We start from the raw sequence: 26,134 nt of genomic DNA on the forward strand, positions 1-26,134 counted from the left end.
AGCTCAAGTAAGAGCCAAACACAAGAACTTACGTGGCTACAAACTTGATTCTGATCCAAGACAGCATGTGGCAACCGAGGCTGAACCAGAGAGGACGCCGCGAGTCGCATTGGCATGGCAAACCCTTCCTCCTGCTGGAGATGTTTGCATCAGGCCATTTAGCACAGGAACAAGACAACATCAGTTAACAGGGACGACCTATTTTGAATCAAGTCCTCCTTCCCCTCACGCTTAGGAGAGCCATGTCCCAGGTAGGCAGCTCGCACGCTCCTCTTGATGAATAACCTGTTTCCCTGCCAGAGCATCAGCACTACGACACAGCGCTTACAGCCCGGAACGCAGGCTGCACGGTCCAACTTCTCAGCCAGCCCTCAGCCCTGCTGCAGCTACTTTTGCTTCTCTGGCAAGAGACAAAGAGGTTTTCTAACCTCCTCCCTGCTACCAAACCACCTGCACCTGCAGTTCATGGAGAACAGCTGGAAGAGGCTGGGCCCAAACATAAGGAAAGGGGGGAGGAATGGAGACCACCTTCACTAAGGGACTCCTTCCTCCTAGAGCACAAAGGCTCCAAACCAGCAAATGGTCACTTCCCCATCGGGCCACTCTCTCCTTAGCCCCAGGCACGGCCACAGTCAGAGAGGTTTTGCCACCTGGGTAATGCTTGCTGCCAAGAGCACCTCAGCAAAGAGACCAATATTGATCATACTAAAGAATTAAAAAAAAATCAGTTCCAGTAGAAAAATAATTTAATAAAGGGATAAGTTTCAAGAAAATATCTGTATAGTAACAACATTTTAAGTAAAATGTCCACAAAAATATACATGTCTAATGTGATTATACATAAGTTTTCCAACAGGTCCTGTTTTAAACTTGGTTCAGTCCATCTGGTTTTCATCCAGGAAAAACCTTCACTGCTATGAGGCTTCCTGGGATATATCAGTTTGCACAACAGAATCATACAAGAAATGTTTTCCAACTCATTTTAGGCTCATACAGATAAACTTCAGGTTGGTAACAGTCCAGAAGAGATCAGGTTATACCATATAATCAAAAAAAAAAAGTAAATACAAAGAAAGCAAGCAAACATCAGCCACCTAAGGGACACTGTCAGGCAGAAACATCAGCCCTACAATACGCACCACACTTAACACCAACACAGCTGGAAAGGGAGGGGGGATGAAGGAAAGATGGGCAAGAGAGAGGGAAAAAAATCCCAGGAGGAGGATTCCCAGGAATTGTGGAACTGCTAAAGGAGGAGACTACGGAGAGGCCAGGGAAAAGCATACACGTGACCAACATATTTCTAGAAACTGGACAATTTAGTAACACAGAAGATAAGCTAATTGCAGGAAGATGAAAAGGAATCAGTGGAGAATGTTTATTTCTTATTTTTCCAAATGGTTACTGAGCTGCAGAAATAACAGGTCTGTACCAAAGAGCCCTTCAACAGTGCTAATTCAGCTGAACAGCTCCAGAACTGATGTACTTCCAGGACAGAAAAATCCGGTTACAGAAACTGAAGGATGCAAGACTACAGTTGAAAATAAAGAAAACATGTTCTACCAGCAGAGGACAGGAATGAAAGACTGAAGAGGAGATGCCAAACAAGAGATATCAGTTTGTCAAAGGGAGATGTACACTGCAACAAAAAACAAAACAAAGAACAGAACAAAAACCCATCCCACAGAAAGAAAATGGAAAATTGCTAAAGAAATAAAAGGACACACATTTTCCAAAAGATTTTGTTTTATAATCAATTTTTTTTACATAGACAACTGAAACACACCAATATTTTGTGCGAAAAATATTCTTAAATAAACTTTGCTCGTTCTTGATTTTGTACATTCTGATATACATATGTAACAAGGTTTATGGCACTGTAACCAGGATCAATATCATATAAAGGAACGAAATAATTGCTCTCATTTATCCTGTCTGAACCAAGCCGGCTGCCGTTGCACTATTAGACTTTAAAAATTATTATCTTATTATTGGCAGGCAGCCAACTCCAATTGGTTTGAACACTCAAAACAAACCCCAAATTATTATTGCACAAGAAGCCAGTGAAGGCATATGGCATAGAATGATCAAAGTCCCTTACTGTTAAAACCTTACACCCCAAAATAGAAAAATAGAACTGGAACATGAAACACACTAAATAAACTTTTTTCTTCTTTAGTTTGAGTCAAGAGTGTGAAAAGTGCCTTGCAGACTTTTTAAGCTGCTCCAATTTCCTTTGCACCGGTGAGCGTTTTGCTAGGTTATCTTTAGCAAAGCCTTTGCAGAACGAAGGCCCTTATGTTTCAGGGAGTTTTTTTTCCTGCTTTGTTTTGGCTGTTTGTGTTTTATCCTCAACTTAGGTTTCTTCAGTCTATGAACCTGCACAGACTACTTAGCCATAAACTCTACAAGTAGCTGGAGAGGAGGGAAAAATAAAAAGGAAAGAAAAGCCCCACATTTCTTCTTGTTTTGATTTTAAGTAGTACTCCTTTTGCTCTGAAGCCTCCCTGCCCTGCCAGCATCTGGGAAGGAAATCACAACAGCATCCCAAACATGGCGAAGTTCTTGGATCTTTTAAAAACCTTTCCTTACAAAAAAAGGTTTTTAGTCACAAAAAGTTTGCCACAAAACCCCCCTTGAAGCTAAAAAGAAAAACCCACAACCCACCCGTCACTGCCCCAAATCAGGTGAAGAATAGGTTAACCCCTTCATTGACTGCCTCCTCGCAGCTTCGCTGTCACACGACAGTCTCTACGCCGATCAACTTTGGTGTGAGGATTCGTGGTGTAACACCGTTGTTTAGATCTTCTTCAAACTCCAGTAACTGCCCCATAAAGTTAAGGTTAGGGGAAATGATTGGTCGTTTGCCTTTTACAAATTTATAGGCATCCGTCATGGTCATGCGTGTGTGCTTCATCAAGTACGCGATAACTATGGTGGCAGATCGGGAGACACCAGCCTGGCAGTGAATGAGGAGACCTTTTCCACACTGATGAGCTTCCTCTGGAAACAAGACAGACAGAAGAAAGTAAGATTTTTGCCAGTTTTTAAATTAGAAAAAGCTCAGTGCAATTAGGGGTAACTACTTAATGTGGAGAATCCCTTTACTTGACTACAAGCACAGCAGCATCTCCTCTCCTTCCCCTCCATTCCATCTTTCCTGGGGGCTTCAGAGTTACTGAATGTGAAGCACACAGGCCAGTCCAACACTGAAAAGCCTCACATTCACTTTTATCTCTTTATTAGACGAACTGCACATTGAGAGACATTGCCATGCTGCTCACAAGTGCTACCAGGGAGCATTTATTTAAGAGGTCAAGGCCCGTGACGAAGCAGCTCAGGCTCCACCTCCACCTCTGTTGCAACACCGCTGCATTACACCAGCATCTCAACCTCCCTGTCTTCCAAAGCAGGACACCACATTTTTAAAAAACAGGTATTTTCAGATTTAATTCATAACAATACATTTGTTTCAAAGTCCTATTCTTTGAGGCTTTTACAAAGCTACTCTTGGAACGAGCTTCAACAGGGCACTCTGCTGTGATGTCTCTGCAAAAGCAGCAGCTGGATCAGGTTTATACCTAAGCAAGACTTCAGCAATAAGAGACCTCGAATTCTAACTCCTCACTTCCTGCATATCAAGCTCTCTGTGTTTTGACTCTGTCACCTTCAGTGGCATGAAAAAGGGGTTTGCCACCCCTTCCTCTTCACAATGCGAGCACGGCATCACATTCTGCTGAACACTACCCCTCCTGAGCTTCTTACCGGGAGCGGTGGGGAAAGGGCGATGTGGGGAGGGAGGGAAGCCACAACACACACACACGCTCTCCACCAGGACACATCATTTAGAGTGACCTAACCTGAGCAGGAATTAGGGAGGAGAGAGGCCCTGGAACCACATGCTAATAGGACACGAGAAAGAGGAGAGACACTACAATACCATCCTCATCTCCCACAGCTTGCTTTTAAAACAGGAGGGAAAACTTTCAAGATGTGACACTTTATTTCTTTTGTTTTAATCCACAGGAGAAACACGAATTTAGTTTGCAAGTTTTGGCATGAATCCAACCCCATCAAGATTATGGTTCATTCTACCCCACATGTTCAACCTCTATTGTGAAAGCATTAATGCAGCCAACTTCCCTCTAGACATCTTGGCCAGTTAGTATTTCAGAAAGCTGAAACTCTAATGCATTTTGACACACTTTCCCAGAGAATTTTTGATGATTTCACTTCCTATGGCCTTAGTCTTAGCTAAACCTGGGTTTGGTTGTGGTTTTTTCAAGACACATTTAAAGAAACATAGGCCAACGATCTGCTGTTCAAACATTTCCAAATCTTCTCAAATGCAATTGAAAGTTTACCCATAGGAAGGGAAAGCTTTGACTAGTTACTTCCCCAGCTGGCTGAATTTGCTATGGAGAAAACCTCTCAATGGAGAAATATTTGTTTATTAAAAACAAAGACAGACCCTCAAGCTGTAATTATTAAAAAGGAAAGTAAAATGGGTTTTGAAACACTTTCTAAATCTCTTCAGAGCAAGGCTGCTTTCTCTGCCCTTGGTAAGGTCACAATCCAAACACTATCTTTTAGCGGTTTCAAGAGCTCTAATCCTGCAGTTCATAGGAATGTTTGGTGCAGAAATCTCACTCCCACCCCCAAAGGACCTCGACAGAGCTTTGCAGTTTCTTTATGTAAGCTTAGCCTACTGCATCTCCTCCTCTTGTTGAATTCAGAGTTTATGATTTCTTGACCCAGCTTTTCTTCCTAAAGGATCAAAGCAAGGTTCCATCTCTCCTGCTCTCAGAGAAAGCTTCCCTTCACCCAAAAGGGGCATTCACCTTCCCATCACATAGTAATCAGCAGTTTGGGGAGCTGACAGCACTACTGGTAGAGCCGGGGTTGGGTTAGAACACTAGGGAAAATTTGGTTTTAAGTAGAGATCCTTTGGTCCTCTACACTGTAGAGGACAAGCCCAAGGGCTCCTGGTAGAAGCTCTCAGTGGTGAGACTCCATGTGAGCTGCAGCGTAAGCAGGGATTTTGCCTATTCACCAAAGTAGCATGGCTACGGACTGCAAGCATCAGCACACAAAACAACCCCCTGCCAACCGAAACACAGCCGGACTGGGCTGACAGGCTGTCTGCTTCAGAGCAGCAAGGCCCTGCCCAGGCATATGGCAGGAGCAGATGGGCTCAGAAGAGTATGTTGGGCTTGGACCTCCTGCCCTGGGACACAGTCCCACAACTGGGGCCCGATCCTTGCTGAGCCTGAGAGCACCTCCACAGAGCCAGCACAAGCGAGCTTGAGGTTCAGGAGCCAAGTACCCAAACCCTGACTCAAGGGCCATAAACATTGATGGTTTGAGGGCAGGGAGGAAGATGGCCCTGCACCCACTTCAGCATGGGGTCAGCTAAAGACCTAAGCTGTGATACAGCACAGAAGCACACTTTCTTTGTCTCATCCTCCACCATCAAGTCTGAAGCATTGGTAAAGAGATAAGCCCAGCCTCAGCCAAAGAAAATGAAATTGTATGTTAGTGCTCACCCTGTCCAGCATATTTCAGAAAACCTCTCAGTACTTGTGCTGGGGAAGCACTACACTGCAAAAAGCTGTGCCCACAAAGACTACACAGAGGGGCAAGGCATTCATTATCACATGCTGACATCCTCACTGATCAGCCTTGCTTAAAGAGGCCATCTGGCTTTAGTCTAAGTGACCCGAGCTGAATGCATCCCTAAACTTGGCTGAGGGTTGTGCTGCATGGAACATAGCAAGGGTCAGAGCATTGTGGATAACATTGCTAGGTCATTTCTTCAGCAACCTCCCCAACAAGCTGCATGTCTGTGGTGAACCCTCTCACATAGCCTACAGGGTTTAGAGGCTTATTAATACAAGTTTTCATCACAATCCACTCATCCACACATACACTCTGAAGTTATAAATCTAATGGTAGAACAAGTGAAGTGTGAAAGTTTGTCAGTATTCTCACTAAATTAAGTTAGGAAAGACTCAACCATCATTAAGAATAGTTATTATGAAAAATTGGCTAGAAGCCACCATGGAAACTAGGAATGCAAAGGAATCAAGAAGAGGGATGACAAAAGTCTCAGTTTTCTGGGGTTTCCTGAATCTGGAAGCCTGGAGGTAGGCATCACTATCAATGGATAAAAATTGTACCCCCAGGCTACTTAACTGGATATGCCAGAGATGAGAACAAGCAGAAACATGAGGTACTCAGCATTTCTGACAGGCTAAACAAAAGTAAATACGGCCTTCTACAGCCTTCAGGGTAGTTAGCGAAGCATAAAATTCACTCTAGATTCTTACAACAGGTAAAAAAAAAAAACTAGGAGTATTTCCAGTCAAAGATAATTACCAATGAACTCAAAAGCCTCTTCAAAATACTGCCTGAGATTCTGCTTGTTGCTGTCAGTGGCCGGGAGCCGCTTGTAGTTGAACATGCCTTTCTCGTAATGGTACAGGGGCAGGTGGGTGGTCACATTGATTACATAGCCTATGTTCATCCTCTGCATTTTCTCCAAGTCCTGAGCATCGTGCTCATTTCCGAGGAAGAGGAAGGGCAGGATGGGGGTGAGCTCAGCATTCTCGATGTCCGGCGTGGTGGGGATGGACTGAGGTAGCGCGGGGGGCACAGCAGACGCACCGCCCCCTCCTCCCCCCTCCGGGCACTCTTGCAGCTGGAGGGAGTTATCACAGAGGTTTTCGTGGTTCTGCTTGAAACCGCTGAGTCCCCCTGGGAAGAGAGACCAAGTAGATATTTTGGTTAGACACCCTGAGGTCAGTGACGCTTTGGACCCACCTGACTTCAGAGCACACGCTGGGGCCACCAGTACCGGAGCTGCCTCTTTTGTCCCTACCATCACTGTCACGGTGACCGACGCTGGGCACGGCCGCCAACAGCAAGGGTAGCATGAATCAGCAGCACGCATCGTCCTCCCCTCCACAAGGCTGACCATGCCAAGGAACAGGCTCACAGACAAACACGCCTCTGCACAACATCAGTGTGCTGGGGCTGCCTCACCTATGAGCATGTGGGAGGAGGGGAAAGACAAAAGGCATTTTTCCAAGAAGGAAAACATCACCAAAACTACGAGCAAATAGGCTAGCAGAACACCAAAGCAGAGCAGCAAGCCAGCTGGGACAGTCTTTTAGCTTTACCTGTCCACAGCAGATTTGCCTGCTGGGAGCAGCCCTACAGGGGATCCCCCATCCAATGCCCCCAAGGAGGGGCGGGTGCAGCTCACACCAGCATCACTCTGTGGAACCCTACGTCCGCACTGGTGTGGCCAAACAAAAGCAAACCCACTCCTTGTAACCTAACAGCAACTGAGGTGCTCACTTAACATGTGGCAAACAGCTCTCCTTTTTCTGCCCCGGTTGCCTGAAAATATCTAGCAAGAGTTATTTTTAGGACATTAATATGGATTGGGAAATGGATCCGAGGGGGGAGGGAGAAGTCATTTTTTTGGCTTGTGCCTCCCCTGGCTCTGCTGCACGTCTTGCTGGCTTTTTCAAGCAGCATTCCACATTTCCCCCCCCCCCCCTTTTTTTTTTTTCAGGAGGGTGGCTCCGCAGAACTGGGGTGAGAAAAGCAGATCCTTCTTTCTACACCTCATTCAGCAATTACATCAGCCCCAGGCTCCCCACCTGCCTGGTTTCCATAGTGATTACACAAAGCACACAATGACATCAGCTGGCATGACATCAGCTCTTTGAGCGCAAACAATACAAGAAGAACTACTTTGTGTAAGGCCTTTGGTAGGAGGCATCGTTCCTGGGAGCCACTGATGTAATGCTAACAGGTGGCTCCTCCAAAAGAAAAAGGCGGAAAGAGGAGAAATGCAATGATATATCCCCCCCACCTCACCCACAAAAGCGCACGTTTATGTTGTACCAGGATATTTGGAGTCATGCACCGCATCAAGACAGGCCAAGTGTTCAGACTCAATTGCACTTTGTTAAATGCATGCCAAAACAAAAAAAGAAAGAAAAACAACCCAGGAGGGGGGGAGAGCTATGCTGAAGTTACTAGAAAGAGCTACACTAGCCAAAATAAATGCTGAATGTCACCATCCCAATAATGTTATTTAAAAAAAAAAAAGAAAAAAAAGAAAAAAGAGGTTATTTGTTTTTTCCATGCTCTTTCACAGTAATCTAGCAAAGGAAGATTTTAAAACAGAGCAAAACAGTGTCACATGGGCTCTGGATCAGACACAGCAAAGGGCTTTGATGCCTACATCTTGAGTGCTGCAACTCCAGATGTCCTGCCCACCATAGGGTGGGACCCACTCGGACATCTCTGTGCCCTACCCAGTACTCTATGGGCACGAGGCACGCACCCTAGCTTACAATCATCTGAGACCCACTAATACAACTACCCTTTTTAATGTCCAGACTTCTGTCCTTCACATGCTGCTAGTAACTCATTTTCCCAGAAATCCTTGAATTGGCCACAAAATGCAGAGTATTTCCCCCACCTCAGGTTTTACAGGACACAGAGCAAACAGATCTGCCTTAAAGATCTCTACTGCAAAGTTGTTACAACAGGTGAGCAGGATGGAAAGAAGGGTAAGCACAAAAATCTAAGCTCAACAGGTAACTGCACCACCTGGCCTTGTCCAGGTGTGAAAAGTCTTCTCAGCCCACTCAAGAAAACAAACAAGACTATGGGTCCCCAAGCTGAAGATGTCTGAAGTCTCATTCAGACAGACAGCCCCACCCTAGAGGCTGGGCTAAAGGCTAAGCCCTAACCCACATTCCCACCCTTCTGCACAGGCAAGCAATGCATCCAGCTGCATGCTGGGATTCCCAAGAAAACCCCTGAAAAATAAGTTGCCTTAGTGACTCCAGAGCCAACCTTCATTTTCCACTTCTGCAGCCTGCTGGGAGTAAGTGGCCATCGGCAGAGGCAGGATCCCATTGCTTCATGTGCAGACACACTGATGGCATGGCAGAGGCCATCCTGCTTCACCAGCTGCCTCGTAAGATAGAGCACAGCTGGAGAGTCTAGAGCAAGCTCATTCCTCACCACCATGTCCTCCTTCTGGGGCCTCTGCCTGCCCTGTTGGCTAGAAGACACTATTACTCCTGTTATCAGCCCTTGCTCAGTATGAGCTTTGGTCCAGCAGATGAGATCGGGGGGAGAGGACAAGAGACCATTACATTGTGCAGAGCTCCCCTGTTATCACTGTACCCAAAAGAGATCAAGAGGTGCAGGGCAATCCCCACCACTCCAGCAGGAGCATCAGGCCAAAGGATGGGAAGGTAACCCTAAATACACCATGTGGAAGATTCCCCAACAAGTGGAATAGCCAAACATACAATAGCTAACCCACAATTTCTTTCCTGATATTTGCCAGTGAAAAGGTCACCTTTTGTAATTTCAGTCCACATCCCCTGTCTCCTTGTTCTCCTCCCTCATGCGGGTAGGGAGTTAAGTAGTCAGTTCTAGCAATATTTAAAGTACCATGCCCAAGCAACTCCCAGAGCAAATATCCCTGAAACAACACATTACCGGGGAGAGGATTACTAACCTGAACTGTCTCAGACACGTGAGCAAGGAAGGACTGGACAAGAACACCGGTACCAAGAAAGGATGCAGTGAGATGCAGAGAGGGAAGCTGAACTCTAAAGCCAACAGTAGGAGCTGCCATACAAGTCATGCAGGTCCTAAAACAGGATCGACACACCTCAGGAGTACTGTTCCTTTAATCCACACTCACCACACAATCCCTGCTCCTAGTCAATTTATGAGGCACTAGTATAATTTACATGGAGCTCAGGCATGCTTTCTAAAGTTTGAGACTACTTCCCTAAAAAGGTCCAAGCACAGTTCATTATGACCAGTCCGAAAAAGTCAAAGAGGGATGGACTTTCCACATGAAGGTAAATACAATGTACAGGGTATGCAAGTGCATCTGTATTCCTTTGTCAAGCAGCTGCTATTTCAGCATTTAAAGTCTTCATGCAGTGGGGGAGAGGAGGTGGGAGAGAAGAAGCTGTACCCAGAGAGAAGGCCAACACATAGCTACTGCAAGCCTAGTCCAAGAGTTGATTCCCTAAACCCAGCAAGGACAAAGACATATCACTACTACTGGCAGCAACTCCAGATCACAAGGAAGATCAAGGCATGGATGCAGAGATTCCACTCACGGTTGTAACAAACTGTTTTGTGGTTGAAGCTGCTCAAGCTTCAAGCCTTCCCAAACCTGTCCATGAAGAAGTGCTACAGAGGGCAGTAACAGGGAGCGTGGAAGGGAAGCACAAGCGGCCAGAAGCCCGTCAGTAGCACAAAAGTAAGCTGCATTGTAAAAGCTGCTTTTCAGCTCCTATTTGCAATATACAAAAAGCCTTCATCATATACAGGCAGCCTAAGCAGGGAGAGAATATAATATATCCACCAGGAAACACCATTAGCACGCGTAGCAGTGCAGTCTGAACAACAGCCATGAAGCCTAGACTCAGCTGTGTAGCCACCTTCAGTGGCAAGCCAAAATGCCAGCAGCTAGATAAGCGACCAAGGTTCACTTCTACAGAATGTTATGCTTGTAACCTGTCTCTTCTAGCTTTAAACATACCACACAGCTTTAATAACCAAAGTACAGCGAAAAGCCTAAACCACCCAGCCAGTCTGATGCAGCCCATGCATGGATGCGGAGGACATCTCAAGTGCCTTTGTGCACACTTTGCTCCAAAATGGCTGCCAGGGAGGCTTTCAGGGGTCCTGAACCTACCCAAATCCAAACAAAGATGGACATACAAGGATGCCCAGCACACTGGGGAACCCAAGGTATTTCCTCCTAAAGGAAATGAATCAATGACCCCTCACAGCAGATTGGGTATCTGCTATCTAGTAGAAAACCACAGAAGATTGAAGGCTCTTGCTCACCACTGATGCAAAAGCCAAGTATTTTTGCAGTTACCACTGCATGACATCCTGCCCTGCCTGAACAGTTAGCGAGCAACAGACTTTGATTGTCTGAGACGTCAAAACTTCTAGGAAGTTTCAAGTCAGCACCGTACATGCTCCAGCTATTCACACTTGTTTGTTCAAGTTCTTCACAGCCATCTGCTTATAAAGATCTCTCTTAATGCTCCTCAAAATCCCCCACTGAGCAGCACCCAGGCAGCAGCTGCACACAGATTTCCCAGCTCCAAAGCCACCCAGGAGCCCAGGGCCTGCACCAGCACTACAAGGCCAGGTGAACAGCGGGACAGGAGCCAAGGCAACTCTGAACAAATGAAAGACAAGCAGCATGGCGCTTGCATAAAAATCATGCCAAACATGGCGTCTGTCATTTGCCATCAGAAGAGGGCAAATACGATGCAAAACAGGCACAAAAGGTATGGCAGGAACTAGGCAACCAGCTTTTACAAGGGACCATGACCTTGCAATAGAAACAACCATCTTCAATAAAAGCAAGAACAAACGTTACCTGCACACATTCTGTACAACTGGGATTTTTTTGGGGGGGGGGGGTGGGGGGTGGTGTGTGTTTGTTTTTTGTTTTGTTTTAAAAGAAGATTGAGAATTAAAGTACAAAGTGTACAGTAACACCTGCCCTCCTCCTTTGTGCCTCTGTTAGCACCTCTTTCAACCATCACTGCTGCTCTATGGCTGTGTGACTATATGCAAACTAGGATGTGGTTTTACAATAAGTTCTGATAGATTTGCAGTACGCTTCCTATCTGGAAATAGGCTCTTACCCCACAGTAAAGGAGTAAGTGACCTTGTTCTGTCTATAGTGAGGGAGATTATAGAGTGGCAGTTACCAGGAAATACCCTCACCATAAAGCAATACCTTTGCATTACCTCATCGGCGTGGCCATACTTCGTTCTGAGCAGGGCAGGTACTGGGTGTTCCCACTACAATTACAAACAGGAACATATTTTTATATATGACAGACTGCAGATGCGGGATCCACATTTAGATAGAACACGTGGTCCTGGGAGACAAACAGACCTTTTATACTGCTTTCAAAGCTGTCCAGGCAGATTTCTGGATCTGCTCATCCTCGATTACAATAACACAAAGCCATCTCAAAAAAATAAAACCAAAATACACATGCACAGGCGCAACAAGAGCAGAAATCCCAGGACACTGTGAAGTATCATCAGAAGATATACTCGGTCTGTAACTTCCCCTCCTCTTTAGTTGCTGAGCTCTCATAGGGGGAGCGGCAGAGAATTTGGTGATACTGGAGTTCTGGCCACCAAAAGCTTCATTCGCTCTGGAACAAAGCCAAGTTTTAAAACACCCACTCAGCATGTGCCCCGTCAGTACCGACACAGCGAATGGAGCCCCTGCAGCTGCGTTTGAGTGTGTTTAAGGTCAAAAATGTTACAGTGAGCATTTGGGGGGCAAGACTAAGATATTCATACTATTGGTGCCTATCTGTTTAAGATGACGCTTTGAATTTGTGCAAGTACAGCCTGTTCCTTTAAACCTGTGACCTCATTTATTTACATTACTGTAGAAAAGCACTGCCAGAAGCAACAGCTGATGACAGTCTCATGTATTTTTCCACTAAGACAACAATTAAACTGCTCCTGTGTTATTAATGAACAGATGACTTTGTGTCAAGTTGATTCAAAGTGCAGGATGCCTCAAGGTTAAGCAAACACAACTCCAGCATGTAAAAATAGAGGCCAGGTACTGCCCAGACGCTTTGCCCACCCGGTGCTGTGCCATTCCTCAGCCTAGCAGAAGCGTCCAGGACCTGCAGCCACCCACCTGCTGCATCACCTGGAGGTCTTGCTGCAGGGTGCCATGCTGGTGCTGAGCCACCACCGCTCTAATGCCAGCATTCAGGCTGCCCCTGTACCATGGGCAGGGCATGCTACAGACTGTAGGACCATGCTCAAGCGAGACATACTTAGTTTTGAGCACTGTGCTTGCTTATCTTTTTTCCTTACTGTCACATATTCCTCCTCTTCAGCTCAGGCTACAGTCCCCACTAGCTTCAGCAGGTAAGTAGCACTGCTTTCCTTGTGCTGACCTTCACATGACAGATTTACAGAGGGCTGAGGCTGGCTGAGCTCTTTAGAGCTTTTTTGGAGGCAATGTTTTGTCCCCAGGTCACATGACTGTGGTAGGAGTGCTTGCCCACACTAGGTGAACCAGCAAGCTCCAGCACTGAGGCGCCCCAAGGAACACCACTCCCCTCCAACACAGGTACACTTTTAGAGGCAAATCCGTCACAGTTTGCTTCCTTCCACCAAGCAAAAAGGAGCTGTACAGGCTGAAGCAGAATTCAACCACTCAGACCATCTTTTCATACCACCAACCAACACAGCCATGTCTGCAGAAGTTTATGGCTAGTCACAAAGGTTCTTCTATCTGGGCCATAACCAACCGAAGTCTCACTACCTTATCTCCAACACCACCAGATGACATAGAAAGAGTAAAAAGCAGAAGAAAAGCACCTAATTATCCGTATTTCTCGTGCAGTACTCCCTTAGCCTCAAGCAGGGGTAGGTCTACTGGCTACCAAAGGCACTAGTAGGGAGGACATGGAGGCACTGGGGGTGCACCCATAGAGCATGAGAGCTAAGACCACCTTGCAGTCAAAGATCTAACCATCACACTTTCCCACAATTGTTCTGAGCACCATTTTGGCCATAGCAAAGATGGTTCATGGTGCATACTGGGGGTCATTCTCTGTTCATCCTGAGGTGTGAAAAAAGGGATGCTCAAATTTCCTGACCACCACTAGGCAGCCACTTTACCTCTTCTAGAGGAATGGGGCTAATCCAAGCACATCATCATAGGAGTGTTCCTACTCTTCAAGACAGATGCCCTTCTCATCACAGCTGCTCCTGAGCAGCACTCAGGGCTTACCCTCACTGCTGTAGAAAGCTTGACATGGTTGAAAACACTGTATTTGGCCCACAGAGCGGGAAGCAGAGATAAGAAGGGCAACTCCCTTCAGTCAAAAGGGGTGGGGACCTACCAGGCCACACTCACCCAGGTGACATTAGGAGATCCTCCTTTGATTTCAAGGAAAGCATGGTTTGGTTTTGTTTGGTTGTTGGGTTTTTTTGTTTGGTTTGGGTTTTTTTTGGTTTTTGTTTTGTTGTTGTTGGTTTTAAAACACTGGAGGGAGGTTTATGTGAGGTCAAGCCCACAACAGAGGGGAGCCCATCCTTCTGCAGTGCTAGGAGACCACAGTGACACCAGGACTGCTTTACATATTACTATTCCTACTGTTAAAGAAAGACTGGGAGGGAATTTAAAAAAAAAAAAAAAAAAACACACCACACACAACCCCATCCTTTTACAACTTAAGTATCCATATTTACCTCAACAACCCACACTGTCCCTCCCATTTTCCAAATCAAAGGCATAACTGAAAGTTCTACTTCTATTGCTACTAGCAAGTAGAATAGGTCTGACTTTCTGGTCCTGTAAGCGTATCTCTCACCTGCCCACAGGAGGTTCCAAAGACCCACCATACGGTTTCTTTCCCTGTTGCCCACATGGCATTCAGCATCAGCCTTGCCACAAAAGATTAAGCTTTAAACAAACATAAAAAAGCAAAAGTAAACATAGTTCACAAAGAACAGCTTCCACCTCAATACACTCAATCTAATCTAGTTCTCCCTCTAATGGAGCTGCCAACGGCACTTCAAAAAAAAAAAAAAAAAAAGGCAAAACCCTGCATTCCAGAGAACTCGCAAGGTCAGATTTTTTCCATGTGGGAACTATCCTGAGAGGTCAGTTTGTACACAAATTCTGGCCCAGAGGAGTTACAAGCACATCCTTGACACAACCACTTTGAGGTCCCTTTAGAAGTCAAGAGCATGATGCTGGATAAAGAGTAAAGGTTCCCCCTCAGCACTGAGACACACGTGCATATGTTTGCATGTTATTTCTAATTTCACCTCACTACGGCTCACACCCCTTGCCACAGCACATCCTCTCCCACTGGCCTTTGTGCTCCCTGGTCTCATCTACTTTTATTTTGTACTTTGACACCAAGCACAGCACAGCCAGCTGTCCTAGGGACACATCCCAGGGAGGCAGGAGAGAGGTCACTGAAAGCCTCTTCCCCTGCCAGGCTGTGTCTGAGATGCTGGCTCTGCCCAGCTCCAGTCTCAGCTCCTTCTGTCCCACCACCACCACCTGCTCTCAGCCACATTGTCATCCCCAATGCCTCCCACACCTCAACACATGACTTGCTTCTTTCCACCATCAGCTCTCACCCCTCTGCTTTTCTTCCAAGGACCACTAGATCACCCAAATTAGTTTCAATTAGTAACAAACAATATATGTTTGGGGTTTTTTTAATGTGCCACTACAGAATCTTTCTTGGTATTTCAGTGGGGGCAGGGGGGTGGTGGTTTTTTCTGGGTGCTTTTTTTTGTTTGGTTTGGTTTTTTGGGGTGTGTGTGTCAAATTGTTTTTGCTCAGACCTTAAATTTCGGGCCCAGTGCACCCATGCAAGTCTCTCACGTCTCTTCCCCTACCTTACTCACCAGCCTTTCCAAGAGATGCCACTAACTTCTGGACTACTCACCAGCCTGTACAGCAGCCACTGAATACTTGTGGACCACACCTCTGAATTCAAGACAGTGGTTCCAGCTTGTAACTGGAAATCCCCCTATGCTGAGTGAGTACAGAGTCTGTCCATTTGAAAAAAAACTCATAGGAAAATAAACCACATAGCATCCTTCAAAGCGCTGCATTATCTTTGGGGAGCAGTCAGAAAGGTGAAAGAGGAGAAGGCCTGCTCTCAATTTGGTACAAGAATTAAGCTATAAAAGAATGCAATTATGAACAAGACAAGAAGACCCACATCCCAAGCACACTACAGTGACAATTCTGCAGCCACGGACAAGGCCTGGACTTACACTCCCTGGAGGGCGAGCGTTTATAGCAGAAACTCAAAATTAGACACATTACAACTTCTCATAGCAAAAGTATGCATTCCCGTGGGGATGTAGGCTAACATGAAGTCCAATTAAATAATCACTGGAAATGTCAGCGTAAACCCTGAAGGAATACATACTTCTACTGTGAAATGCTCCCACTGGAAATCATATTAACAAAAAGGTCATCAAGAAATGCTAAAGCTATGTACAAAGGAGGCAGGGGAAGTGAGGGGGGAGGGAACAGAAACTATTTTCATGCAATAAAGATACCACAAATGGTTTTATATTGACAAAGAGCTACAAGTCGGTTTTCATAGACAGAGGTAGAACAGATCAGACTTGCTCAAAACACCTGGTTTGGTTTTTTAACAAAAAAACCCCACAACCCTGTTATTACCAATTCTCTCCCTGCCCACCACCATGCACATCCCTCAAACAACTGTCCTGCTTGGCCTGGAGACAGCCAACAGCCGGTGTGATTGCAGATGAGTGCAATGCAGAGAGTTTTGGCTCAGGACATCTGAAGAGAGAGAAGGGTCCCAGCACTGTGTCAGACATCTGTAATCCTGGATGCGTAGGAGTGGACATTTCTGTTTAATTCACATGTTTTAGAGAACACTGACATTTTCATGGTTCAGCCATCCATCCATTTATTCACTTTACCCTTTTAAGGGCAACCTCTTCAGGACAACTTCTTTCTAAGAAGAGAGCAGGCTGCTTTGTTTCTCCCAAGGATGAGAACAGGCTCTTTTCAAGTCCAAACCACTGCTCCTCCACATCAGAAACATCAGCAGCATTTGCATTAATATGAAAGGAAAAAAAGAGTGCCGATATACCACACTAGCCTTTGGGAGTGCCAACCATTCCTGCTGGATCTAAACTGTTTTTCAAGTGAAGAGCTTCTATCCTTTTGGCTAGAAATAATATCTGGCTCTGATTTGACACTTTCCAGCAAGGTATTTCAAAGCACATGAAGAAAGCCCAGAGAAAATAAAGGGTGCTGTCTTGATATATCACAGTGCCACCCTGTTCAAAAATAAAAGCAGCAAACTACTGGAACTAGCACGACGCAAACCAGCACCCACTCTGACACAAACTTCAGGGCCAGCCCTGCTAGCACTTAAATCCCAATCCTAATGGTTAGGGAGGCAAGGCTAGACTCTAAGCCCAAAGAGCAAGAGAAAGTTGACCCAGTTTGCATCCATATACTCCAGAGTCAAGGGGAAAAAAAAAAAAAAAAAAAGAAAAAAAAGACATATTTACAGAATCCAGAGCTAAATAGCACTCAAACAAGGAATCTGTTCAGCCAGATCAAAACCAACCAGGGTGTCCTTGTCTCCACAGATGAGTTAACACTAACATTTCCCAAGAAGCAGAAGCACTGTGTTATCCCTCAACAGAGATGTCATGCTGCCTTGCAGCACTAAGACAAACACCTATGAACTTAAGATTAACCTCATGTTAAACAATCACATTAAGTGGCTTTGTACCTGAACCATTCCAGCAAACTAAGCATCAGCAAAATGCTTATTCTTACTTTCCATCAATTGAACAGACTCCCATTATCTTAGCAGACACCAAGAAGGATTAGAGCCCACCACCAACATGGTACAGGTCAACTGCTGTAAAGACAGTTTTTGCTTTAAAACATTATTGGTCAACTGCTTACATAAGGCTTAATATCCCACTTCAGCATAATAAACCAGAGACAACCAATTTGACTGATATGACAGAAGCTTGCAAGTTATCTTCTATCTTCCAAGTCTCTTTAAGCCATTGTAAAAGAAAAAAATTAAAAATATATATGATAATTCATGTGTGGGCAAGGAGTAACATTTGTCCTTTTTATTACCTTTAATTAAAAACAGTTCTTCTGTTTCAGTGAATCAAGTGGGAATTAACCCATAGACTTTTTAAAGCTAGAGCATAGAAGAGTTGGAACCAACGTGTCCACATCACTTTATTATTATTCTCTTAATGTATTTTTTTCCAGTTTCCTCCTTCAAAGCCATTGTCTTTGAAGCAGAGATACATACATGCAAAGCAGCATCTAACCTGGTGGGAGCAGTGGCTCACAAGCCCTCCCACCCACTGAGCACATTCACGTCCCCTCAGCAGCAGGCGGCGACAGGTTGACAGTCACCCCGACTGCACTAACCCCAGACCCCTCCAGTGGGGACAGCCCAGTGCAGGGACACAGGGGCTGGCTGGACTCCAGCCAAGGGAGCTGTGGGTGTAGCTGAGCTAGACAAGGCTAGCATTGCCCCAAGCAGCAGTAATCAGAGGCTCATTCCTTCAGGACAAGAGGGACTAGGTGGCACCTAGACCTACAAAGTCCCAGTTGCTCTCTGCAGACTTGCTGGCTCAGGTTTCTCTGCACACACTCACCTGGGACATGCTCTTAGGGGCACCACTAAAAACAGGTGCCAGGAGATAAGCTTGTGCCCCTTCTGGATCTTGGTCTCTTCACCGGGAGGTGAGCTTTCCTTTAGAAAGGAGGTAACCTGCTCACCCAAGCAGAGAAAGACATGAAAACGAACCTTGGATTCTTAAAAGAACAAAAACCACCTAGAGGCAAATCAGAGCCTACTGTTTACCACTTTAGCAAAAACGCGCTGTTAAGGGTAGAGGGGAAGGGGGTGCTCCTAAGTCTGCCTCCCACTGTCTGCAACAGGCAGCTGTGCTGTTCCAGGGCACCACTGTGATGATGGATGAATCTGGGTCGACCACACTCAACACTGACGGCAATAAGAGAGAGATTAACTCAGTGTTACAAATGGTCCAAAGGACAGCACAAGGAAACCCAGACAGATCAAACTGACTTGTCCAAGGCCTCACAGCAAGTCTGTGGTGTGTGCTTCATCAAAGAGCAAGAGAATCACCATTGCACAGCCTTGGCCAGAGCTCCCCTGTCCCCGAGACTGCTCTACCTTCTACGTACAGAGTTCTCCCTCCAGCCAGACCACCACCTTTCTGCACCACGTGGGAGACTGACTTACTTCTCCCATCTCCCCCACTCTCCTTCAAGCCCTAAAATGCTGCTGCTGCACAGTTCCAGAACCAGGTCAGAGACCACCTTCTGGAGGGACACATGCTCCTGAGGAACCAACACCTTTCAGAACAGGGGAGGACACACCAAAACCAACCTCCAGTGAGCTGAGACACTTCCAGACAAGAGGTTACCTTAATCATAGATATTAATTGAAGCAGAGAGTTTCCTGTACTAAAAAGTCACAAGGTATTAAAAAAACCCTGCAGCTTCACTACTGGAGCACAGCATTGATTGGTCACCCCGTACAGAGACCACAAGCACCCTGGGAATTTCCAGCTGCTGAAATAACCCCATTGAACCCCTCCTGCTCACAGCAGCCCTCCGTTCTGCATTGAGAGGCATAGCCAGGACTGTAGGCTGAACCCAAAGGAACTGCTGCACGTGTGAGCTTTACCACCACAGCCATCAACATTCATTGGATCAAGACCAGGTGAAAGGCCTGCCAGCTGAAGCTGAAGCAAGTGCAATGCTCAAGACAGCACCTCTATCCAGTCTCCCCTCAACAGGACTCTGCCAGCTCTGACTTTTAGGTGAGGAGGGAGAAGGTGACATCCATGACATCCGCCACTCTTCTTTAAGCCCCAGCTTACCAAACACCTTTATGATAACAAGAACCTCAAAAAAAATTAACTTTTACAGTACAGAGGTGTTTACAAAATGCTGAAGACAGATTCAGCTGAGTATCTAGAAATAAAGCTCCAGGCAAACAACTGCTCACGATAATTCGGGTCAGCCTTGTGATTTCTGTAGCCAGTGCTCTCCCAGGCCCACCAGAGACTTCCCAACAAGGCCAAGGCACCACGCATAATCTTATCTCGTGCGCAAAGGGACAATGCATTAGGTCATCTTCACAGGTTACCATAATCTATCTATTTAAACAGCGTGACTTCTATAGCCCTGCAAGCCCATGCTGAATATTTGAGAAATATTACCCTCCTGCTTGGCTGGTAAACACGCAAACCAGACAAACGTTAAGACTGTGTGCATGCCACTCCTATTTATGGTATTTCTTCACTTCAGATTTGCTTGCATAAATAAAAAACCTAATTATAATGTGGCTTTTCACAGAGTAAAGAAAGAGTCATAGCCTAAAGGGCTGATCCCCCACTTCAAATGCATCATAAAGCCAAGGTAATCTCACTAAAAACTTTTGCATTCCTAAGTGTAGTAAAAATATTGGCTTCTGTTTTGGAAGGAAAACAACACATATAGGTCTAATAAAAAAAGGTCTATCTGCATTAGTTAACTTCCAGACACCACTCAAACCTCAAATACAGCTACTCTTCCACCCTGAGCCTCTCAAAAAGGTTGTGCTCGCCTTAAGAATAAAAAGCCAGAAAACACACCAGCAGGCAACTCTACAAAGATTTTACTAGTAGTGTCTCACCTCCAGCAGGGTGTGGGTAAGGGCAGCACATGAGGCATTCAGCCAATTATAAACCAATGCCTGCCTACCAGGAACATTGCAGGGGATGTCCCCACAGTTTTAAACAGAACTGGAGCCAGATTTTTCTTTACAAGCATCAGAGATATTTGCATAATGTAACAGTTTGCTTCTTGATTCTCAGTTCAGTTTCCAAGGGTATGAGAAGCTGAAGGGAAAAAAAAAAAAAATTATATCTCCTTCCTGTTCCTCTCTTTCCAAGGCAGTGTCATTGCTCTCTTCCCCCCAAGGACAGTTAAAAATGTGACAGGCACTGTGCAAGGCAGCATTTTGATCTCTCAGATGCCATCATCTGGGAAGAAATGCTACACTTTCCATTACTGTTGAACAGGCAAAGTTTAGAGGTACGCTTGTCTGCAGAAGCATCCCCCCGAAGTACAGAAAAAGACTGTGGTGTCCAACCACACTATTGCCCCAATTTATCTACATGCAAAAGGTACAGGCATACACAGGCAATTTTCAAATGTTATGGCCAATAAGATTATCTATCAGTGGAGAATGAAACACTTTTTTTAAGCTCCAGCAATCAGAGTCTGAAAACTGAAGGCGAAATCTCAGCCCTAACACAGCCAGCAGAAGTTTTCCCCCCTTGTGACTGATGGGGCCAGATTTCATCTGCAGCACAAAGGGAACGCACTTTAGTTTTAAAGACATTGGACATTTTACACACATTACTTAACACTTAAAAATACACATTTCCCTATTACAACCATGACCTAATAATTATTCAGTGGAGATATCTAGTGGAAATAAGTGCCAGGCACGTGTTTTGTTCGTCAGCTGGATTTGCTGACCATCACGTCAAGTTTTACTCTCAATACACTTGTGCAGTGTAATCCAATTAGTCGGTTTAAAGTAACACCAACACTGTTAAATTAAATAATAATTAATAACGTATTTGCAACAAATTATACCAGGTCAGGTATTCCAAAGCTTGATCAGAGCATTTCACACAAACATAGGACAACATAAACCAGGTACTTATTCCTTTTATAGGTGTCTCAGTCCCTCTATAATTGTTTCAACTTTGCTGATATGTGACTTTGGTGTGGTAAGAGATCTGAAGCTATTCTTAGACCATGGCAGAAAGCATGAAGTGGTTTGCTGGCAGGTCTTATACTCCCTGCTATAATGAGAGCAAGTCACTTCATTTATTTCCCTGTTAGATGAGCAACAAGAAGACTGAAAGCCAGAGCACAAATAAGCTCCTCAGACCAGGAACAAGAACAGAGAAGCAACTAGTTATCACCAGCTGGTTCCTCCCCATCCCCCTCGCAGCAGTCCAGCCGTCAGTTTACATCACAAGGGAAAAAGAAATTATTGGCCAAATTACATTTTGCACCTCTGCTTTTGAATTTGGTGTTTCCCCGCACTCAAACACAGAAGCCTTTAAAAAAACCTAAACACAAGACTTCAGAGGGTTCACAAGGCTCCTGCTGCCAGGGCTCGAAGGCAGAGGAAGGAGAGCAGGATGAAGACAATACTGCTAGACACTGGCCAGGGGGACAAAGGCAACTCCTCTTGGGTTAAAAGCTGTTGAAACATGATAGCACAGATGCCTTAATTTTTCATTTTTGTTTCATTTGTAGATTTAATTTAACTTGGAAAAGAAATACTCAACTCCAAACCTAAACATTTCATTCCAGGTAAAATAATAGTTTTCATCTGAATGCAAATGAATTTCCCACTTCCTATTTTAAGGTTCCAGTAGCAAACTCAAGCACACAAACACCCAAGACTCGAGGCCACCTTTGCTACAAGCTGAGGGGAAGGCAGAGATGCCTCACGCTTGGGTTTACAGGAGGGAAAGGGGCACAACCCTGCCAAGGAGGGCCAGGGGTGCTGAGCCAGCCCTGGGCCATACTGCCATGCTCTCCCTCCCCAAATTCAGCAACAGCTTTGCCATTGGCCTCAAGCAGAAGGGATGCTGGGCTCACATCACCAGTTTTTTAATCCTCTCTTCCCAATGGTAAGCAAAATAAATATAAAAAAAGAAAAGTCCACAGAAAGGGAGGCCTTAGGTTTCAGTAAGTATGCAATACCATGATCTAGTACAAAGGTGTGTCAGTGTGGGGGGGAATATGACTTCTTCCTATTTTGTATACAAACAGAGCAAGCAGCAGCTTCAGCCCTGACAGCTTAGGCTAGAGCCCACGTAGCAGCACTGTGAAGTACACAATTCTCTTCTTTTGTCAAAATAGGGGGGTTACGCCTGTCTCAAGTGCTGTTGTGCTTTGTGAACAAAGAAATTTAAACAAATCTTTGCTTCTAAAGAGCTTAAATCAAAACTATGCAAGTGTTCCACCTTAAAGGAAGCAGCAAAGAGAGGCACGGAAAAGAAGAAAGGAACAGAGGTCTTAAAATCCCTCTATACCACAGCATACATAAAACCCCAACACTTTCTTGTCACAGTGCTAGTTTATATATTGGTCTGCTACATTAAAAATAAATCAGGCCACCTCTTTTTAACTTGAACCTAATAAGGTGCCCTATGCATACATTTACCTATAGATCACAGCCTGGCTTTTGGAAACAGCACAGAGTCTCTCTGCTGCTTCAGAAGACTCAGGCACCTAAAACCTAAATGCACGCAGGGCCACGTTGCTACCCCAGCGCGCTGTGAGCCAAAGCTGTAACTCAACCCTGGCTTTGCCAACTGGATTTGCCTCACAACGCGACACCGTGCCACAAAAACGGCAACGGGGCGGCGGGCTGACAGGCAGCACCAAACATGGAGAAGGTGGCACCGGATCAGAGGGACATAAACTTGGACAGCCAGGCTAGCAACCAGTGTTTGCAAACACAACACAGGGGATCAGATGGGCCGGCTATAAATTAGGACCGGATTGCAGTGAGCAAGAGAAATCACTCGAAATAACGGAGGCAAAGAGGGCTCCCCAACTACCCCTGCTTTCACTTCAGTGCCTGAACCCAAAGGCATGCACATGCCAGCTCCTGGGCTGCGGAAGCATGATGGAAAAAACGCTATCTGACAAGTGAAACTAAATAACGAGTGCTTCCAGCACTGCTCCTCCATCTCGGAAACTTAACCACAGCCTTCCTAAATGCTGCTTTATCCTACACTCTACTCCATTTGACCCCAGTTTGAGCCCCACATCAAAGGAAGGGAGGGGAGTTAAGATGACAGGGGTGAGCTCCATGCTTACACACTTCCCCAGGCAAGGTCTTCTCCTGCCCAGCTGATCACCACATCCAAAAAGCAAAGGATTTGGGCTTCCTCTGTCCTCTAGCACTCTTCCAGATCTGCTAGCAAAACAGTTTGGGGAGGGGATTTCTGCTAGCAGGTCTTCAAGGCAGATGCTAACATTTCTCAGTGGCTGAAAACAAAAATGTGGCCCAACCAATCCCACAAGCACTCCGCTAAACACAGTGCAGTGCCCAGGGGCAGTCCCCAGTGTTGGAAGGTGGGAGAAGGGGCTGCCCACGGGCCTGACAGTGGATGCTGCCCAACTATGGCTCCGTGGCTCCGTCTCTGCCAGGATCTTACTTCAGGTACTGAAAACCTGCCAGTCTGAGGTCCACAGAAGCTTCAGTGTTTTCAGAGAACGAGGGAAAACCACCTTCAGCATCCCACTTTTCTAAGACTAGGCAGGCTTGCAGACTACAACCATATATCTAGTTGCAAGGGCTGTACAACAGGTTGATTACCACCAGAAACACAGGACTTCAGTGGTAACCTCACTCTGCAAAGCACCTCCTCTCCCTCTTTTACAGATGAAGGGCACCATCATGACCCAAGAGGCTCAATAAAAGCATACTGGGAACTGTAGCAAGTATCAAAACAAGCCCAGCATGACCATACGCTTGCTAGGAGCAAGGAGAAAGTTCAGTGCAATTTTAAGCTTCCACCAGATAGACCCAGAGAGTAGTATCTTGCAGGATCCTTTGCTCCTATGTAGCTCAAACTAAACAGAAGAAAGCAGATCAACTACCAGCCCAATCCACTCCCCTGCCATGTTGTGCAGGTTGGAAGTAGCAAGCTATACAGAAAAATGAAGTGAATCAAATACATACTTGTATGGGCTGAGCAACAAATCCTTCCATAATTTCTCAGTGCCACAGCCAGTCTCTGCGAACCATGCCTCTGAATGGCATAAACACCCAAGGGAAAGGAGATTCAATCTAGAGGGCAGCATTGTTATAAATAGCAGCTACAGAATAAAGTTAAGAAAGGGAAGTGTCCTTGGATGCTGCCTTAATTGGTGGGGCTTGTTCCCCCCAAAGCACTAAGGGATAGACTGAACACCACATGAAAACAGGAGCCCTTACAGGAAAACCACATACATTTACAAGCATACATACACGTAAACACAACACTTCCAGATCACTTTTTTAGACAAAGTATCTTCCCCTGTCCATTATTCTGACCCCATACCAGCAAAACAAGGCTTGACTGCTCCTCAGCTTTTGCTGACTGGTCCATGACGCAACACCTCAGACCAAGTGTCCTCCCTCATCTTTCCTCCTCCCTTCTTCCACTCTCCCACTGCCCATCTCCAGCACCCATGAGTTCAGTTTTATACAGACTAAGATAAGGCTGCTAAGTAAAGGTCAGTCTGATGAGCTAAAAAAGTATACCCTCCCGGACCCCTGCCCCTCGGCCTATAAATACTCAGAGCAAGCACTGGGGGAAGTTCTTTGTCTGCACAGACAGACAGACACCAGGAAGCACATTTCCTCCTCCTTCCAGTTCCCACCCCCTCTGACAACAGTCAGAGAACAGCAAGCATCTCCCTGCTACTGGCTCCATGATTTGTCCATGGAAGGCATATGTTTTACCACTGTTGACTTGAGGCATGCAGGCCTTCCTAGAGATAAACAGGCACTTTCAAAGTTCAACCATCAGCAAGGCTGACACTGGAGTACACACACTGCAAAGCAAGCCATAAGACTACATGGGGGCAAAGAGGAGGATTACCTTTTAGGACCAGGGGTTCCTTGCCTTCTCGCTTGAGTGACTCCAGCACTATGTGGAGTGGCTGGGAAGGCATTACTCTGCTTGGCTCATTGGTATTCTCATCATAAACTATGATTTCTTTGGAAAAGATCCTCTTGAAGGAGTCCTTGCCTTCCCGGCAGGAGATCAAGTCCAAGACTGTGATCTTGCCCTGCTGGAGCCTTCTCCGGCTGATCTTGTCAGCACAGTTAATGTGGACAGCCCCTTGAATGTGACTCTTATTATACTCCATGAACGGCCGACAGTCAATGATGACAGGCCCTTGGTTCTGTTGGTGGCTCTTGCTGCATTTGGTCATCTTCTTCGCCAGGTCGTTGGGGTAAATGATTTTGATGCTAGCGAGTTGCTTGGTGGTGCCTGAGACTGGGCTCCCCACTCCGCCCAGCGGGCTCAAGCTGCCGGTGTTCTCATTGCTGTTGACCATTTGGTTGGCAGGGCAGGCGGTGGAGGCTCCGGCGTTGGCGCTGCTGGTGCTCGCTTGAGTTTGGGCCTGAGTGTCCTTGTCGTACGTTGCCACAGTGCAGCAACTGGCACTGCTGCATCCACAACTCAGGGAGCGTGCAGAGCCGTTAGATGAGGGCATATACGTGAGATTAGCAGTCTTTAGGGACACGACAGCTGCACCGAGCAGACTGGAGTGGCTCTCACTGGCAGAAGAGGCAGATTCAAGATAGCTAGAGTCTAAACAAAGGTTGAGATCCTGAGGTCTCACTGGCCTCGAAAGTGCCACTACTACCCTGTCGTCTAAAGGAGATGGAGGCAT

At 45.9% G+C, this 26,134-nt stretch overlaps 1 protein-coding gene across 1 annotated transcript; it reads right to left on the bottom strand.

Moving 5' to 3' along the window:
- Positions 1-2,612: 2,612 nt before the first annotated feature.
- On the bottom strand, positions 2,613-26,134 carry DUSP10 (dual specificity phosphatase 10). Its single transcript, XM_009953220.2, has 3 exons — positions 25,333-26,134; positions 6,379-6,756; positions 2,613-3,003 (listed from the first exon to the last, which is right to left on the bottom strand). The coding sequence occupies exons 1-3, from the start codon at positions 26,132-26,134 to the stop codon at positions 2,738-2,740; spliced, it is 1,446 nt and encodes a 481-aa protein (XP_009951522.1). The 3' UTR covers positions 2,613-2,737.

Source organism: Leptosomus discolor, chromosome 2, assembly GCF_034619465.1.
Source record: "Leptosomus discolor isolate bLepDis1 chromosome 2, bLepDis1.hap2, whole genome shotgun sequence".
Taxonomy (NCBI): Eukaryota; Metazoa; Chordata; class Aves; order Leptosomiformes; family Leptosomidae; genus Leptosomus; species Leptosomus discolor.